Genomic DNA, 18,192 nt, shown 5'->3' with positions numbered 1-18,192 from the left:
ACTGCTGGCACTGCCTCCAGCTGCCACAGAGCATCCTCCTCCCACAGCCAGCCCAGGCACTGCTGCCCACCCTGTCCCTACCCCGTCCCCTCCATGAACCACTGCTGCTGCAAAGGATTGAGTCAGAATCAGGACAATCTGTGTCAGAACTAAACTCCCAGGTCCTGCCTGATCAGTTGTGACATTGCTAATGGCATCAAGCATGATTTCCTCAGGCTGTGGTGTGTCAGTGCCCTCAGTGCTCCCAACCCTTGGTCAGGAGCTGTGTGTGACGTGGGAATGTTTCCAAAATGGGCTGAGTGATGTACAAATGAGGGTTTTGCTGGTTTGCAGTAAGAGTCCCTCTGTCTCACTGCAGTGGTGCCCTGCTCTGCCAGAGCCCTTGCCATCTGGTAAACCCTTCCCTGCCCCAGGAGGTGGCTGTTTCTGGTTTGTGTGGAAAGCAGATACCACATAGTGCAGATGAAATTGGTGAGATTTCAACATTTCCAGGGGAAAGGGAAGAGAAGGAAGCCCTGCCTTTGCACCAGAGCAGTGGAGGGAGCCGAGCTCAGCCAGGGCAGCACCCTGACCCCACCAGCGATGCTCACCTGAGGGATGTCTCCTCTTTTCCAGTACTCCCCACTGCTGAAGAAGCTCTACTGTCAGATTGCCAAGACATGCCCCATCCAGATCAAGGTGTCCTCCTCACCTCCCCCAGGCACCATCATCAGGGCCATGCCTGTCTACAAGAAGGCAGAGCACGTCACCGAGGTGGTGAAGCGCTGCCCCAACCACGAGCTGGGCCGGGACTTCAACGACGGTGAGGGCTCCGAGCTGTCCCCTGTGTCACAGCCCTGCTGTGCAGAGCCCCCTGGGCAGCCATGGCTCTAACTGGGGGTTTGCCTTGCAGGCCAGTCAGCCCCTGCCAGCCACCTCATCCGTGTGGAGGGCAACAACCTGTCTCAGTACGTGGATGACCCGGTGACGGGGCGGCAGAGCGTCATGGTGCCCTACGAGCCCCCCCAGGTACCAGCTGCTCTGGGGGAGGAGAACCAGCCCCTGCCTCGCTGGTCTGGGCTGCTTGGCCCAACATCCCCCTTGTCCTGGCACGTCTAGGAGCACCCTGTGCTCACCTGCAGCACTGGTGGCAGCTACACCCCAGCAGCTGCATCTCTGTGGAGCATCCCAGAGAAGCCTGGTCTTGGGAAGTGGGGTGTAATGGGGTATCCCCTCCCATCCTGCCCTAGGTGCCTCCACAGTCCCTGCACAGTCCCCTCTTTCCAGCTGGGACCATCCCCAGTGTCCCCCTGCTCATCCTGCCAAAGCATCAGCCCTCTGCCAGAAGGTCCAACCCTGATTCTTCACTCCTGGGTGATCCCAGCCTGCCTCCCCTCCTCTTCCTCAATCCCGGTGATCCCAGCCTGCCTCCCCTCCTCTTCCTCACTCCTGGGTGATCCCAGTCTTCCTCCCCTCACACTCCCTGCTCAGCACCTGCTCTCCCCTCCCGGGCAGGTGGGGACCGAGTTCACCACCATCCTGTACAACTTCATGTGCAACAGCAGCTGCGTGGGAGGGATGAACAGGAGGCCCATCCTCATCATCATCACCCTGGAGACGAGAGAGTGAGTGGCTGTGGGAGCAGGGATGGGCATCCCCCCAGGAGGGCTGGGGAAGGCACCCTCAGGGAATGGGATGGGGCAGGAATGCTCCTCTCTGCCAGCTTGGGAAAGGGCTGGCACGAAGGGATCAGGGACCAGCCCAGCAGCTGGAGCCTTCCTCTGCCCCGGGATCTCCTCTTCCCCAGCTGCTGGGGGCTCCTTGCTGGCTGAGGGTCTCTGCTGTGGTTTGAGCCTGGGCTGAGCCCCACAGCCCTTCCCAAGGGTCACCGACTCTCTGCTCTCCCAGCGGCCAGGTGCTGGGCAGGAGATCCTTCGAGGGGCGGATCTGTGCCTGCCCCGGCAGGGACCGCAAAGCCGACGAGGATCATTTCCGAGAGCAGCAAGCCCTGAACGAGAGCACGGCCAAGAACGGCAACGCCAACAAGCGCAGTGAGTGCCTGACAGGGGCGGGGGCTCCTCGAGTTTGGGCTGGAATCCACACTCAGGGATGATGCTTTGACCTTTCTCCACTAAACCTCTTAAATGGGACCCCGCCCCTCTCCTCGCAGACCCCTGTGCATGGCACTCATGGCCAGATATATTTATTTATTCATTATTGACAACAACAAAGGTGCACTCCCATGCCAGACCCCAAGGGAAAGGTTTTAGCATTCTGCATAGCTTGAGGTGCTCCCTGCCACATCCTGTCTCCCACCAATTCTCTTCCCCTCTCCTTTGCAGCCTTCAAGCAGAGCCCCCAGGGCATCCCAGCGCTGGGCACTGGCATTAAGAAACGGAGGCACGGGGAGGAGGAGATGTACTACGTGCCTGTAAGTGTGGGTGAGCTGCAACGGGGTCAGAAATGGGCTTGGGACAGTGGTGGCACTGTCCCCTCTGCCAGAAGCACCTTGGGGAGAGGATGTCAGACAGGCTGGGGCAGCACAGGCTCCTGTAGGACAGTAGGGATCTGGGGAATAGGAGCAAAAGCATCCAGGGATGCACATGTCCAAGGGTTTCCAGCATCCCAAACAGCCTCTGGCCACAGTCACAGTCTGATGATAAAAAGGGGGCATGAGGAAATGGACAGGTGGGACAGGAATAAAGCAAAGTCCTGGTCTTGTTCCCTCCTCCAGGTGCGAGGCAGGGAGAACTTTGAGATCCTGATGAAGATAAAGGAGAGCCTGGAGCTGGTGGAGCTGGTGCCACAGCAGCTGGTGGATTCCTACAGGCAGCAGCAGCAGCAGCTCCTGCAGAGGCAGTGAGTGCTGCCACAGCCCTGAGACCCCCACAGCCCTGAGACCTCAGAGCACAAGAACCCCAAAATCTAAGAGATCCAAACAGTCCCACAATCCCTGAGACCCCCACAAGTCCCTGAGAATCCCCAATTCCCCTGCAGCTCCCTGAGACCCCCACAGTTCTGAGACTTCTACAATCCCTAAGATCCCCACAGTACCCCAGAGCCCTGCAGCTCCTCAAGACCCCCACAGCCCCTGAGCACCCATGGTAGGGAAGCTTGGGGGGCAGTTCCATCCCAGTCTGACCAGTGTATTCCCTCCCCAAACAGGAGCCAGCTGCAGACACCTTCCTCCTACGGCCCCGTCCTTTCCCCCATGAACAAAGTCCACGGTGGAGGAATCAACAAGCTGCCCTCAGTGAACCAGCTGGTGGGGCAGCCAGCCCAGCATGGCTCCAGCTCTGCACCCAGCCTGGGCCCCATGGGTACGTGCTCTGTCAGCTCCTCAGGGCTCTCCCTGCCCAGCAGTGGGGGTTATCAGCTCTGGGTGGTGTCTGATGGGTGTGTTTATTGCCACTGCCCAGGACCTGGAATGCTGAACAGCCACCCCATGCAGCCCAATGGAGAGATGAACGGGGGCCACTCGTCCCAGTCCATGGTGTCTGGGTCCCACTGCACCCCCCCACCACCCTACAACCCCGACCCCAGCCTGGTCAGGTAGGGAAGGCACCTGCTGTCCTGTCTGTCTCGTCCTCTGGTCCTTGCTGTGCCCCTTGCTCTAACCTTCCCATCTGTCTGGCAACTGGTCAACTGGCCACTGGCCCCAACTGAGCAATCACTGCTGTTCCTCTCACCTCAGCAACCAAAGCCCAGCTACCAATCAGTGAGAAACCCCCACTGCCCTCATGCACCTCTCTGGGAATCCATCTCTGATCAATTAGAAATTGAGTACATCCTAAAGAGGGTCTTGTCCTACCTGTCCAATAGCATGCAGCTTTATGAGCTTCCCCCTTCCCCTTCCAGCAACACCTGGAAATGCTCCATGTGACTTATTTCAATCAGAAATGCATTAACAGCTCTGCAGGTTTTTAATGTTTTGGCTTTTAAAAAGACCACAGATGTTTTGAAAGACCTTGGGCCAGCATCTGCACAGGGCAGAGCCCAGGGCATGCCCTGATCCTCCTCTCCAGTAGCTTGAGCTCCCTCATATTATATGAGTTCCTGAGGCAAAATCTCAGACAATCAGGAGAAAAATATCTGTAGTTATAGAAATGAATATAACCCCATACTTTGCTTTGACCTTAGTGGCAGTGGAGGTCCCACCCATGGAGCTCTCCACATCCCCACCTGACATGGTCTGTGCCACAGAGATGGGACACAGCTGTTGTTCATCAGAACTTAATGCCACTTTATTTTCCAAACTTTCTCTGCAGTTTTTTAACAGGATTGGGGTGTCCAAACTGCATCGACTATTTCACCTCACAAGGGTTACAGAATATTTACCACCTGCAGAACCTATCCATAGAGGTAAATGCTTTGGGAAGATCTGTTCTCTTGTTTCCAGCAGCTGTTGGTCTGAAAAGCAAAACCCAAACCAACCCCTGTGTTCCCAGGATTGATGCCTGTCATTCCTGCCCCCTTGATGGTCCTTTGAAAGCAGCTATTGCTCAGGCCTTGGTAAAAATCACAACCAGTCCCAAAAAATCACAACCAGTCTCAACTGGTTCCTCCAGACTCTCAGAAAAAAACAGAGATCAAAATCCCCAGGCCAGAGCTCAGGGAGATTTTCCACCTAACACAGAGAACACAGCTGAGGTGCTCAGTGGAACACCCCAAATCCCACAGAACCAGCAGGGACACCCCACTGCACTTCAGGGAGGTTTAATCTGGTCTCACCTCTTCCCCTGCTAATCTTTAAGATGAAACAAAGGATTTGAGCCCAAGGCATTTTTATTAAGGGACATCTGGAATGAAATAGCCCAGGTCAGGCAAAAGCTGTCAGAAAAAGCGTGGAGGGGATGCTGGCAATACCTGTGTGTGCCCAGAGCATCACCCTCTGCTGCTGCCACACTGTGGTGCTGGTACCAGGGGCAGCACCAGAGCCAGGGCTCCCCCAGCCCATCAGAGGAACAAGAAAAAGGAAAACAAAAAATAATCCTGAACCCTTTAAGGTGTGGCAAGCCCTGTAAATCCTGGAGTTGGTGTTTAGGCTGAGACAGAGCTCCTGCCAACCCTGTTTTGACCCCATTTTGCCCCAGGCAGGTGTAGCCATGTCCCTACCTGGCAGCTGTGATGATTTGTCGCTGGTGGCTGGGGCCAGTTGTGTAACCTGAGCCTGGTTTTGGACCATTTGCTGAACTAACTCCCTGGTCATCTGTCAGCTGTCCAAGGAAACGTTTAGGAATGGCCAAAACTTGTGTCAGGGCAGAGCTGTGTGTGTGACTCGGCGTTCGTAGCTACTAATTGCATACTCGCTGTCTGCTGCAGTTAACGCTCGCGTGAGTCTCTGTGTGGCATTAACACGGATCCCTGGCAGCTCCCCCTGTGCTGCTGTGTGTCCTGGCACATGTCCCCAGTCTCCTGGTGGCACCCACCTCAGTGCTCGAGGCTGGTGCTGCTCCAGCCTCCTGGGCCAGGACCAGAGCTGGGGCTTTCCCAAGTGCACAGGCACAAGGATGCTCCGCACGCTGCTCTGCAACCTGTGTTCAAGGGGATGATCCCTTCCGTTTCCACATCAGTTTGATGTGAAACCCTCCCAAAATAACAAAAATAACTGCAAAGCTGCGGTTGACAAATGAGAAATAACCCAGGGGATGATGCACCCATGGCCAGGGTGGGAGGTCCAGCCTTGCTCTGTTGTTACACACCCAAGTGTCCCCCAGACGTGCCCAGGGGATGCGCAGGGCTCTCTCCCGCTGCTCCAGCCACATCTCTGCGGCGCTGTCCTTGCAGGACCTCGGAGCACTGAAGATCCCGGAGCAGTACCGCATGCTCATCTGGCGGGGCCTGCAGGAGCTCAAGCAGAGCCACGACTACGGCGCCCAGCAGCTGATCCGCTCCAGCAGCAACGCCTCCAGCATCTCCATCGGCAGCTCGGGCGAGCTGCAGCGGCAGCGGGTGATGGAGGCCGTGCATTTCCGCGTGCGCCACACCATCACCATCCCCAACCGCGCCGCCCCCGACGACTGGGCAGACTTCGGCTTCGACCTCCCGGACTGCAAATCCCGCAAACAGTCCATCAAGGAGGAGTTCACGGAGGGAGAGATCAACTGAGGGGCTGCGGAGCTGGCGGCGAGACACCGGCGGGGTGGTAAAACCCCCCCAGCGCGTTGAAATGTATTTGCGGCTTGGGCACCTGGAGAAGTTTGATTTTGTTGTCCAGGGGAACTGCAGGCCCTGAGCCAGGCGGGAGGTGCCTGCCCTGGGGAGGTGAGGAGGAGGGAGAAAAGGAGGAAGGCAGCCGAGCCAGCTCAGTAGCTGGAGCAGGGTTTCTGCCTGCCCGTGGCACAGGAGGCACTGTCTGGTTTGTGTTTTCCTGGAGCATCCCTGCATCCAGCAGTGTAAGGACAGCTCGTTTTTCTCATCCCTGCTCATTGTCCGTGTTCCCCGTGGTGTCCCAAACTGAGAGGGCTTTGCCACTGACCTGGGGACTCAGCCCTGACCTGTGCAGGCAGCAGCAGGGACTGGTGTGAAGCCACATCCTGCTTTTCCATGGACTGCCAAATGCATCCCTTCCCTCAGCTCTCTGTAGAGCCAGACCCTGTTTGTCCATTACCAATGTGTTCTTGTACTCAAAGGTTGGTGTATATAAACACAATGTACATACAGTAAACTCATTGTGCTGTAAGGAAAGATTTATTTTCATGTAAGCTATAAAAAATTGATACTGACTCCTGAGACACTGCAGTGTCAAGTAAATTAATTTCATGTTGTAGCATGTAAACATGCAGAGAATCCTGTCTCCAGCCTTATCTATTCAAAACTCAGTTTTTTTCCTCCTCTGAATCTCTTGCATGCAGCTGTGGAGGAGGGGGAAAGCCAGTGATTGTCCTGGGAAGTCAGAGGTCTGGATAACCCTTCCCTGCTCCCTTAGGGAGTTTGGCTGACAGGTCAGACCTGACAAGCTGGAATGTCATGGTGTAAATTCCATCTTTCTGGAGCACAGCATGGACTGACTTCCCAATTCTCTTCTGTTCCTTATCATTTTTCCCATCTGTAATTTCTGTTGATTCAGACAGGGCAAAAAAACCTTCACAGAAAGCAGGGACACAAATTGGTGTGTTCGTTCCCTGAATGTTTCTTCCCTACACATTTGGGAAAGCAGTGTCCCACAACAGGTCTTGGAAAGGCACTGGAAGTCACAGGAGCTGTGCAAGGGGGGCAGGGAGCTGCTGCATCTGCCCCCTCAGCCCTGGGTCACTCGAGATTTTGGGCAGCCTGAGGGAACCTGCAGAGAGAAGATGCCACCCAGCACATTCCCACTGCTGCACTCTCCCTCTGGAGGCCTCCCAAGGCAATCCTGCACCTGCTTCCCATCACCCCCAGGCTGGGGAAGGGGCTGGATACCCTTCCCAAACCCCTGAACCCTCAAAGCAAGAGCAGAAGAGCTCAAGCCCCACCAGGGCTCAGCTGAGATGTGACTTCTCCTGCAGGCAGGCAGTGGCTGTTCCCTCTCCAAGGGGGACAGGAGTGTGACCACAGCCCTGGGCCAGGGACCCTCCCCCAAGGCCCTGTCTGGGTGTCCCACAGCAGCTCCTTCAGCACACACAGGTGGCCTCCTGTCCCTCCTGTCCCTCTGCTGAGCTGCAGGTGCAGTCACCATCCCTGAGGCCATCCCAGCCCTCACACCCCTGGGGGGCTGGCAGTGAATCTGTGTCCCCAGGAAACAGCTCAGCAAAGCACTTTAATGCTTTAAGGCTTTTGCAACAACCACTCACATTTCCAGCGTTCCTGGGGCTGTTCCTGGCAGTATTACTGGATCACTCTGTGGTAGGAATTGTATTTTTTGTAATGTTATCTTTGGAAAATGTGTTATTTTTATAGCTGTGGTTTCTCTTTTGTTTTGAGTTGTATGTATGTTTTTTTGTGGGTTGTTTTGTTTTTTTTTTTCCTTTTGGTAACACAATAAAAGCACATGTGGGAATTGCTGAATCTGGAAATTAAAATTGGACAGAAGGTGTCCTCTTAAACCAGAGTAAACCTTCACCATCACCTGCAGGACTTGAAAGGGCCTGAAGCAAAAAAGAAACCCACCATTGAGAACTAAACTGCTACATCAAGTACAGAGAGGCAAAAAACCAGCTTCTGGATACATAAAACTTTTTTTTCTCAATAAAATGGCTAAAAAATAGTGAATGGAGAACAAGCATTAAGACACAGTTTTTCTGAGCTTGAAAAAATTACACTGTTAAAAACAATTTTCCAGAGAGAACACAAATATTATCACTATTTCTAGTTTTAGGAGTATATATTCCATAGGTAGGAATTGGAAATTGATTGAACTAAAGGTTCTTGCAAGAAGTTTATAAACTAATGCCTTGAAATGGAAGAACTCAAGAAAGTTGTTGTAATTCAATAAAAATACAAAAAAAGAGTTTCAAATGATCTTGAAAACTGGCATGTGACAGCCAGACAGGAATAGTGAGAAGCACACAGGACAAAGGTCCAAAGCTCCTGGCAGACACTGACTGGCCTGTGGTTCTGTCTGCTGCTGGGGTCTGTGTCCCAAACAGGATCACAGAATCCCAGACTGGTTTGTTTGTAAAGAACTATAAAGCTCATCCCATCCCCTGCCATGGGCAGAGACACCTTCCAATATCCCAAGCCCTGCCCAACCTGGCCTTGAACACTCCCAGGGATGGGGCAGCCACAGCTTCTCTGGAATATCCATTCCAGCCCCTCACTACCCTCAAAGAGAAGAATTTCTTCCATATTTCCAATCTAAACACACTCACAGACCAGATGCTCCTGTTTTTTGAGCATTACATCACCTCACCTTGGCACTGCTGGGAAGGCACCTGCTTGTGACTTCTCCAGGCAGGCAGTGGCTGTTCCCTCTCCAAGGGGAGACTTCTCCTTTATCCCAGCTATTGTTGGTCCCACACCACCCTGCTTGGCCTGAGGAGCATCTCTCTTCTCCCAGGAAAACAGCTCTGTGGGCAGCAGCACTCTCCAGGAGGAGAAGCCACCTGGATGAAACCACAGGGAATTTCTTGCAGGCTCTGGCTGATGTGGTAGGAACCCTGCACTGCCCCAGCACTGAGTGCTCCTGGTTCAGAAGTGCCTCTGTCTGCTGGGCATTCCCAGCAGGAACACCAAAACTGCCATCCAGGCTTCTGTTGAAGCCACTGAAGTCCTCCCAGTGTCCCAGCTGAGTGTCACACCAGCTCAGCCTTGGCTCCAGCTGGATGTGTGGCACTGCTGAGAAGGTCCACAGCAGATCTGTTCCTCCAGGACTGCTCAGCTGCTGCAGCCACCTGCATCACCCAGAGGAACTGCTCCTTGGTGACCATGGGGGGCTCCTGGCCTGGGGGACAGGAACAAAGCACTGGATGGAACCTGTGGTCCCTACTGAACACAGAGCTTACCACAGCAGCTCCTGGTGCTGGGGCTACAGGATTTAAAACATTTCAGCCCCCTCCTCCTGCCCTGTCAACGCAGCCACAACAACCAAAATACTGTTGAACAAAAATTGCTTGGACTAGATGATCTTCAAAGCCTCTTCCTACCCAACCCACTCCATGATTCTGTGATTTTTATCACTTCTGGACAGGCAGGAGCCCAGGCAAAGGTCTCCTACAAACAGCTACTTTCATCACAAAGGACAGTAAGGTCCAAGGCAATTTCCCCTCCCAACTCTCCTTTCCTCCCAGCACAGAGTTTCAGATCATCATCCCCCACCCATGGCCATGACCTGACACAGTGCATCCCATGACAAATCCAACCCAAAGCAGCACCAGCCATCAATTTAAGGCTCATCCCACCTTTCAGGGCTCTCAGGAAGTGCTGCAGGAGCTCCCTGTATGCGTCTCTGTAGCGCTCAGCTTGGGTCTGGGGACAGATGGACACAGAAGTCCCATGCTCTGTGATGCCCAGGGGGTTCTGGTTGTCCACCCTTAATGTGCCTTGAGACCCATGAACCTGAGGGAAGGAGCAAAACAGGGAAGAAAGAACATTTTTCAGTTATCACACTTAGAATCTCACACACCTGGCCAGGTTAGAGAAGCCCTGGTTTGTAAAACCAAGACAAAAGTAGGTTCTGAAATGAGGAGTCACACCTGCCCCAGCCCTGGCATGGCTCAGACACAACAGAAACACCATGGATGTGCTGGAGTACAGTGGCTTCCACTTGTGTGATACCTCACCTGAGCAAAGCCTCTTTTCTAAGTGTTTAACAGCAATTCCTCCCCAAGACCAGCCCCCCTAGCTGTAATTATTCATGACTAGGAATTTACACTTTTCTTCCCCTTTCATATGATGGACTCCTGCTACACAGCTGAAACCACCCTGGAAAGGACAAAGGAAATCTGCACAATTTCAGCCTCAGGAGAGCTGACACCATTCCTGCTCTGGTATCATTCATGCAGCTCAGAACATCACAGAATGCATGGAACAGAGGGAAAATTTGGGTGAGAAAAGAGAAAGTGGATTGTAGACTGAAAAAGGACAAGTGCCACTGCTGCTGAGGCAACAGCCCAACAAACAGATGTGGCACTCAGAGCTCTGCTCTGGGAGACAAGGTGGGGATTGATCACAGGTTGGATTTGATGATCCTGGAGGTCTTTTCCAGTGATTCTGTGACTGACACAGAGGGGTTTTGGGAAATGTGCTGCAGGCACACTCAAGAGGGGAAAAATTGTGCTGGGCTGTGGAGTCCAAACAGACTTGACTGAGCAGCAGGACCCACCTCCAGCCGCTGGTCACAGCTCCTGGTGCAGTGCTGGCTGATGTCCAGGGTGACAATGGCTCCACTGGGGAACTTCATGCTGATGGTGGCTGTGTCCACATCCCCCAGGGAGGCCATGTCTGGGGACAAAACAGGTCTGGCTCACCCCAGGAACAGCAAACCAGCACCTTCTACAGCTATAAACTGCTCTTCTTCCTTTGGGAGGTGACACTGGCTTCCTGACACCTTCCCACAGGATGGACTGGTGTCAGCACTCCAGCTGCTTCACCAGCATTCCTAATGGAACACAGGCAGTTCTGCAGGAACACAGCCCCAGGCCCAACTCCACCTTCCCAGCCTGCAGTTCTCTAATGAGGGCACCCACCTGTGCTTCCAGGATCAGGCAACTTCCAGCATGTTGCTGGAGTGAGGCAGAGGGCACAGAACCCTCCTGGAGGGCTCTTGTTTGCTGCATTTCAATGCTGTGCCATGGAGGAGACTGTTGCATCCTGCCTCTCCTCACCCCAGCCAGCCAAGCTTGGAAGCTGCTGCAATTACTTTAATTAAAACTCTGTATTTCCATTTCAAAAATGGCAGATTCCACCATTCATAGTTCATTTAAATGAATGTGGTAACCCAGAGCATGCACATCAGCCTAACATCACCCAGAGCAAACACACAACTTTGTGCTGGAAGGGTCAGAGAAAGCAGAGAATGAACATTTCATTGACACTTTTGTGAGCACAAACCTCTCCTCAGTATTTTCTGCACTCTGCTTCCAAACCTAGTGTCCTGCAGAGTAATGGTCAGTGATAACTCCACTGCAACTGCTTCACATCAGCAGGAGATTGACCAGATTCAGAGATCTTCACCAAATACCCCAGGGGAACCTGCCTTCTGTTTCACCAGCCTGTTTATTCAACTGCTCCATGATGGAACAATTGTCATGGCTATCATGCTCTCCTTCCTTCTTTCTTCCCAGTTTTAACACTGAAGTCCAGAGGTACCCAATAAACCATCAAAAGATTCATTCTTACCTTCACAGAAGGCATGGCCCAGGGAAAATACTGTATCTGGCACATTCTCTCCCAACAACAAACTGATAATATCTATGTCATGCACAGCAGCATTGTAAAAAATTCCACCTGGAAGAACCAAAACTGGGTGTTAAGGTCTCCATACTGAAACCCACAGCCAATGCATATTTCTGAGCTGCACAAGATGGTACAAAGAACTCCCCCAGTGAAGAAATCAATACTAAAGGGACAAAAAAATGCACAGAAATGAAGTTTGATGAAGAAAACACTCCTCAAAAAACACTCCCCTCCATGGATTTTAAAGCTAAACAAACCCAGGGGAATTCTCACAGAACACAGAGACAATTCCAGGCCAGGCTGGACAGATTTTGGATCAACCTGGTTTTGTTAATGTGTCTCTGTCCATGGCAGGGGGTGAAACAGATGAGCTTAAAGGTCCTTTCCCACCCAAACCATCCCATGACTCTGAGTCAAGCCCAGACTCTTCAGCAGGAACCTGCTGTACCTGAGGCTTTCAGCAGGCTCAGAGAGGCTGCTGGATAGAGGCTGCTGGTGGTGGATATCCTGTGGATCCTGCCCAGGGCCTGGCTGTCCCACACCTTCTTGTACAAGAACTGCAGGGCTGGGTCAAAGCGCCTTCCAGGGAAAACAGGAATGAGGAGAAACCCAGCTGATCTCAGGACAAAGTCAGGAAAGCCTGAGGAATCAGTGCTGCTTCCAGACATGGGATTTTATCAAGGATAAATCACAGGAAAACCACTGGTCTTACTTGTAGAACCCACACAGGAGTGGCCTCCCACACCTGTCAGCCTCATCAAAACAGGTTCCTGCTGTCTGTCTGTCCAAGCTGAGCAGCCCCTCGCAGAACACACCTTTACCTGTGCAAAACAGGACACCCACGGGCTCAGGGGAGACACAGCTGCACAAAACACCTTGACCTTGCAGTAATGTACACAGCTCACTACATTTGAGGTTTTGATGGCATTTACTCCCTTCTGCCTGCCTGCTGTGCTTTCAGCTGTCCCAGACCCCAGGAGAGGGACTGTTTTGGTGACAACTTTTCTGTGAGTCCTGGTGGGATTTTAGGGTGAGTCACTGCTCAGTCATACTGGGACCAGCACAGCACAAATCCCACTGATGTCCAGCTATTAACATCAGCAGGGATCTCAGTCACTTTGATTCACAGTTAGAGAGTCTGCACAGCTCCAAAGTGCTGTTGAAACACAAGAACACTCAGACATCAACAGGCACAGGGAAAAGCTGAATGTGCTCCTCTTACCTGCTCGTAAGGCATCTCTTACCATCTCAGGGGCTTTGTCAGGTGGGGAACAAATAATGGCTCCAGAGACTCTGCAGGAATCAAGAGAGATCTTCAGTGAGGACAAGATTTTCACTAGATCAAACAATACTCAAAATCTCTATTTGGTTACAGTTAAAAAAAACTAAAATCCCATTGCTCTGGAAAAGCCAGCTGGGTTATAGAAGGAATTCAGTGCCTGCTCCAAGGATGAAATATAGTGACACACATAGCTTAGAATCAAAAGTGGCACAAAGGAATTGCACTGCTTTTCCTGCATCTTCAAGGAGAAAGTATTTTAAAGGTTTCTTTTAAATAGGATTTTAATCCTGTCAGTTAACACACAAAGAGAAATCTAAAGTATTTATGTGGTAGAGAGGCTGATCTATGCATCTTATCTTCCTGTGATTCTTTACTTTCTAGTATCAAATCAGCCTTTCCTAATAGCTCTGCCTTTTGCTCCTGCCATATTTTAGACCTGACAGTAAAAGCACTTAAGAGATCTTACAGTTGTTCAGTTCAACTATAAAGCCAAACATCCCAATCCTCCCTATTTACACCAACCCTCACTCATCTCAGAGCTCCAAGAGCCACCAAACTCAGCCAACTGAGACAGGAAAACTGGCAGGCAGCAGAGGTTTCATTTACCATTGTTCTGTGGGAATGGAAGAAAACCTTTTTTTTTTCAGTATTTCTTAACAAAACTGGCTGTAACTAAACACCTCCAAGTTTTCATTAATCTGGGTTTGTAAACCCAGTTAAGCTCCTCAGAGACTCCATGGGTAGGTGACAAAAGGCCCCTCACTCCCACATGTACAGCCAGAGGAAGAGTCTGGGGCTGCTCCAGTTTCCCAGAAGGGAAGGCAGGGATTGTGTGGATCCCTGCAGGGAGCAGGCACACAGCACCCTGGCTGTCAGTACCGTGGATCGCCGAGTGCAATGGCAGCATCCTGCTGCTGCAGCACCCTGGTGCCAGCAGGGACCTCGGTGCCAAAGGCACGTTCCAGCTCCTCTGGCTGATCCTCCACCACGTACAGCAGGCAGCAGCCTGTCTCCTTCACCAGGCTGTGCAACAAGGCTTTGCTCACAAGCCCTGCACCAAAGAGCACCAGGCCAATGATGCTGTCGCCGTGACATGAGGGGGGTGTCAGGCTGCTGCAGGCATCAGGAGCAGGCCCGCTTTGGCCAAGAGGTGCAATCCTGGTGTGGAAGGTGGCCAGTGGTGAGGGGTGGCTGGCTGAGGTGGAGGGCGTTGGGTCATCCCTGCGTGCAGCAGGGATGGGGTGGTGAGGAACCAGCAGCTTGTGGCAGGAGGGCGGAGAGGGCACCATGCTGCAGCCAGTGCTGGATCCAGTGGTGATGAGGAAGGAGGGATGGGACAGGAGGGAGGGCACGTCCACTGGCAGGGGCAGGCTCAGGCTGGAGTCAGGACCTGCAGAGCTGAGGAGACAGAGATCAGAGAATAAGAGAATATCCTGAGCTGGAAGAGACCCACAAGGACCATCAAATCCAACTCTTAAGAACACCTTGCATAACAACACCCCAAAAATGCCATCAGATGTCTGAGAATGTTGTCCAAATGCTTCCTGAGTAGGATAAGGTGAGACAGATAATTAATCACTATGGTTGGACACAACCTCCAAGATCATCAGGGCAAACCTTTGTCAACTAAACCACAGCACTAAGTGCCACTTGCAGCTCCCTCAGCCACTCCTCACAGGACTGACTCCCAGACCCTTCCCAGCTCCACGTCCCTCTCTGGACACACTCAATGTCTCTTTTATAGTGAGGGACAGAACTGGACACGGCACTCGAGGGGACTCAGCAGAGACCAGCACAGAGGGATGGACACTGCCACAGACACTGAGATGGGGCGTGTGAGGCAGGGAAGGGCTGGGTGAGCCCGAGATGAGATGGATGAGCCCAAGCAGCGGTTTATGAGGCAGTGAAGGGCCGGGTGAGCCCGAGATGAGACGGGCGAGGCAGGGAAGGGCTGGGTGAGCCCGAGATGGGGTGGATGAGCCCCAGCCGCGCTGGGTGAGGCAGAAAAGGGCCGGCTGAGCCCCAGCCGCGCTGGGTGAGGCAGGGATGGGCCGGCTGAGCCCCAGCCGCGCTGGGTGAGGCAGAAAAGGGCCGGCTGAGCCCCAGCCGCGCTGGGTGAGGCAGGGAAGGGCCGGCTGAGCCCCAGCCGCGCTGGGTGAGGCAGGGAAGGGCCGGCTGAGCCCCAGCCGCGCTGGCTCCCTCACCGCAGCCCCAGCTGCCGGCGGTTGCGGCAGTGGCGGCCCGAGCTGAGGTGCTCCAGGATGCGGTCGCGGCGCACCCTCAGCGGCAGCTGGCACGGCGTGCAGAACAGCGTCTCCACGGAGCCGGCCGGGCTCGGCCCCGCCGGCTCCCGGCGCACCGACAGCTCCGAGAACTCGGCAGCGTAGTCGTGCAGCGTCTTCCTCCTCCGCCCCATGGCCCGGCGCCGCTGACTCGGAAGCGGAAAGCCCGCCCGCCTCACGCCGTTACCGGGCAGCGGCCCCGCTCCGGCTCCAGCCCCGGGCCATGGAAGCCGAGAGCGGCTCGCAGGAACCGGCGCTCACCGAAACCATGGGACGGCTCCGGCAGGAGTTGTGGAAAGCCAAGGATGACCACAACATGGCCAGAGGTACCGCGGGAGGAGCGCACCTCTACCTGCCTAGGTCTCATTCAATTCCACTCCTTTCACCTTGGGAATGGTGCTCACAGACTGAGAAGCCGCTTGTTTTGAAAACAGTTTCTTTCTCTCCGTGGAAGTGAAGAAGATGAGAAAAACCCAGCAGAGAAATGCCTGAGCGGAGTGGCAGAGCAGGGCAAAGCTGGATTTTTAATACACATGGAATCACAGAATGGTTTGGGATGGAGGGACCATAAAGGTCACCCAGTCCCATCCTCCGACATGGGCAGGGACACCTTCCACTATCCCAGGTCGGTCAAAGCCCTGTCCAGCCTGGCCTTGGACACTTCCAGGGATCCAGGGGCAGCCACAGCTTCTCTGGGCACCCTGTGCCAGGGCATCACCACTCTCACGGGGAAGAATTTTTCCTAATATTCCATCTAACCCTGTTCTCTTTCAGTGTGAAGCCATTCCTCCTTGTCCTGTCACTCCAGACCCTTGTAAACAGTTTATCTTTATTGTCTCCTTGTGGTACTGGAAGGCCACAATTAGGTCAGCCTGAAGTGAAACCACCTTTCCTCTCCAGGCTGTACAAACCCACATCCCAGCAAAGCACCACAAACCACATTATCATCCAGAATCACAGTGGCTGCAGCATTAATGTGACCCAAGTCTGTTCCCAGACTGTCCCCACAGTAGCTTTGCTTATGCTCACTTGAAAAAAGCAGCCACAGAGCATTCAGCAGAGATTTGCTTTGCTAACAGAGTACTCTCCCACTTTACAGGTGCCATCTCTTCCTTGCAAAGACGGATGGAGATCCAAGAATCTGAGCTTCGGAGAATTAGATCTGAGAAGGATTTGCTCCAGAAGCAGCTCAGAGAGCGAGAAGTCCAGCTCCAAGCTATGCATGACAAGGTATGGCCCAAGAGTGTGGTGGCCATGGCTGGCAGGAGATATGGCAGCTGGCAATTTGGGATTTTGCAACATGTCCCTCTCTCATAGGCACCTGTAGCTGAGAAACTGAAGTGTAAAATATTCTCCTTCCAGTTCCGCACCCTGACAGAAGAACAGAGGCAGGAAGAAATTACAATGATAATGGAGGAGGAGAACAACCTTCAACAGGTGAATTTGTGCAAAGCCTCTACAGAAAAGTCTGGTATTTTCTGCTTCACTGGGCTGGTTTCAGGGCTGGTGAAGTTTGGCATATAAAACTCCAACTTTTAGAGAAAACACCAAATAGTAACAGCTACCAGTGAGGTTGTCCATCAATTCTGCTTTGGAAACATTTGAATGAAATAGTGGGAAAATGAGGCCAGACTTGTTCACTCTCTTCCCCTCAGTGACAGCTGAATTCCTGTATCTTCCCAGGTTGTTAGAGAGCAGGAATCCCAGCTGGCTGAGCAGAAGAAGCTCATCAGTGAGTTACAGGAGACAATCAGCCAGCTGCGGGCCGAGGTTGTGACCACCCGCCTCCAACTCCTGACACAGAAACGGGCCCAGAAGGAGATGCAGAGCCAGGTTGAGGCACTGCAGCACAAGGAGCTGCAAACCAGAGTGGCACTGGAGCACATCAGCAGCAAGGTAAGTGTGGCCTCTCTCACCTCAGAGACCTGTCTCCCTCTTGGGACACACTTGGGAATCTCAGTCCATTTGTTCCCTAGTGGGGAGCAGGCAGTTCTTGAGCCACTTAAAAAGAAAACAGACCTCAAATACTAGAAACCCTTGAGTTCAGATCAGTTATATCACAAGATTTTTAACATCCTTCCAGACCCAAAGTAACAAGAACTACCTTAAAGCCATCCCCTGCAGGCAGATGTGCCTGGTGCTGAGTGAAAAGCCTTGGCCCACCTAAAGCTACAGAATTACCACTGCAATTTCAGTGCAGGCCAAACTGCCTGTAATTTTACATAAACACTTCCCACATCATCATTTCCTAGTCCTCTGCCCAAGCCTGACAGCACAGTCTCTGTAAATCCATGCAAATGCCAAGAAATTGCACATAAAGACTGAACCACTTGCTCTCCTCTTTTATCCAAAGTTTGAAAGGTATCGAAACAAAGTAATCCAGGCTGTGTTCAGTGCAGAGGGCAGCCTGGACCCCGTGGCAGAGCTCACAGACAATGAGGTGCTGGAGGCAATGCAGGTATGTGGCTCTTCCAAACAGCTTCCAGCAGCCAGGAAGGGACTGCTGAGCTAAGAGAACACTTTGCAGTGCTGCTCTCAGCACTCCCAGCTCTTCACATATCGCTGATTTTCAGAAAATCATTCACGAGTCCCAGCGGAAGGTGAAGAAGGGTAGCAAGGTGGCACAGCAGAGCAGTGACAGCTGGAAGGAATCACCAACCACAGGAAAGAGAAGGAGCACCATCAGGACAGAAAAGGTCTAATGTCTGAGCCTGAACCCATCACCAGCCTCAGGCTCTGAGTTCCCAGCTTGGAGCTAGTGCCTTACAATAAATTAAAGTCATTTTACTGACACCAAATTCTGTGGGAGTATTTTTTGTATTTGTATTGTTTCAG

The 18,192-nt window shown here is 52.8% G+C and overlaps 3 protein-coding genes across 8 annotated transcripts in view; 2 read left to right on the top strand and 1 right to left on the bottom strand.

Moving 5' to 3' along the window:
* The window catches only part of TP73 (tumor protein p73), a 31,979-nt gene extending 23,978 nt beyond the window's left edge, over window positions 1–8,001 (top strand). For 3 of the 4 annotated variants that reach the window (XM_079325978.1, XM_079325980.1, XM_079325979.1), the window contains exons 5-14: window positions 616–802; window positions 893–1,008; window positions 1,495–1,604; window positions 1,888–2,030; window positions 2,322–2,410; window positions 2,714–2,838; window positions 3,145–3,299; window positions 3,399–3,531; window positions 4,248–4,341; window positions 5,767–8,001. In XM_079325978.1, coding sequence (XP_079182104.1) covers window positions 616–802; window positions 893–1,008; window positions 1,495–1,604; window positions 1,888–2,030; window positions 2,322–2,410; window positions 2,714–2,838; window positions 3,145–3,299; window positions 3,399–3,531; window positions 4,248–4,341; window positions 5,767–6,087 — 1,473 coding nt within the window. In that variant the 3' untranslated portion in view covers window positions 6,088–8,001. The remainder of the gene's footprint in view (window positions 1–615; window positions 803–892; window positions 1,009–1,494; window positions 1,605–1,887; window positions 2,031–2,321; window positions 2,411–2,713; window positions 2,839–3,144; window positions 3,300–3,398; window positions 3,532–4,247; window positions 4,342–5,766) is intronic. The other variant, XM_079325981.1, reaches the window with a different exon arrangement.
* A 115-nt stretch (window positions 8,002–8,116) lies between these two features.
* On the bottom strand, window positions 8,117–16,514 carry LOC306811892 (myo-inositol 2-dehydrogenase-like). Of its 2 annotated transcripts, none has more exons than XM_079325989.1 (9): window positions 16,387–16,514; window positions 13,955–14,473; window positions 13,016–13,086; window positions 12,506–12,614; window positions 12,242–12,372; window positions 11,737–11,844; window positions 10,721–10,839; window positions 9,798–9,954; window positions 8,117–9,340 (listed from the first exon to the last, which is right to left on the bottom strand). In XM_079325989.1, exons 1-9 carry the CDS (start codon window positions 16,461–16,463, stop codon window positions 9,192–9,194), a joined length of 1,440 nt encoding a protein of 479 aa, XP_079182115.1. In that variant the 5' UTR covers window positions 16,464–16,514; the 3' UTR covers window positions 8,117–9,191. The 2 variants fall into 2 exon arrangements, with proteins under 2 accessions (XP_079182115.1, XP_079182114.1); XM_079325988.1 differs by lacking the exon at window positions 16,387–16,514 and adding an exon at window positions 15,280–15,558.
* CCDC27 (coiled-coil domain containing 27) lies at window positions 15,550–18,151 on the top strand. Of its 2 annotated transcripts, XM_079326004.1 has the most exons (6): window positions 15,550–15,683; window positions 16,457–16,587; window positions 16,720–16,794; window positions 17,041–17,253; window positions 17,711–17,815; window positions 17,931–18,151. In XM_079326004.1, exons 1-6 carry the CDS (start codon window positions 15,581–15,583, stop codon window positions 18,057–18,059), a joined length of 756 nt encoding a protein of 251 aa, XP_079182130.1. In that variant the 5' UTR covers window positions 15,550–15,580; the 3' UTR covers window positions 18,060–18,151. The 2 variants fall into 2 exon arrangements, with proteins under 2 accessions (XP_079182130.1, XP_079182131.1); XM_079326005.1 differs by lacking the exon at window positions 17,711–17,815.
* The last annotated feature ends 41 nt before the right edge of the window (window positions 18,152–18,192 follow it).

This window comes from Erithacus rubecula (assembly GCF_903797595.1).
Source record: "Erithacus rubecula genome assembly, chromosome: 24".
Taxonomy (NCBI): Eukaryota; Metazoa; Chordata; class Aves; order Passeriformes; family Muscicapidae; genus Erithacus; species Erithacus rubecula.
This window is presented reverse-complemented; position numbering and strand designations above follow the sequence as displayed.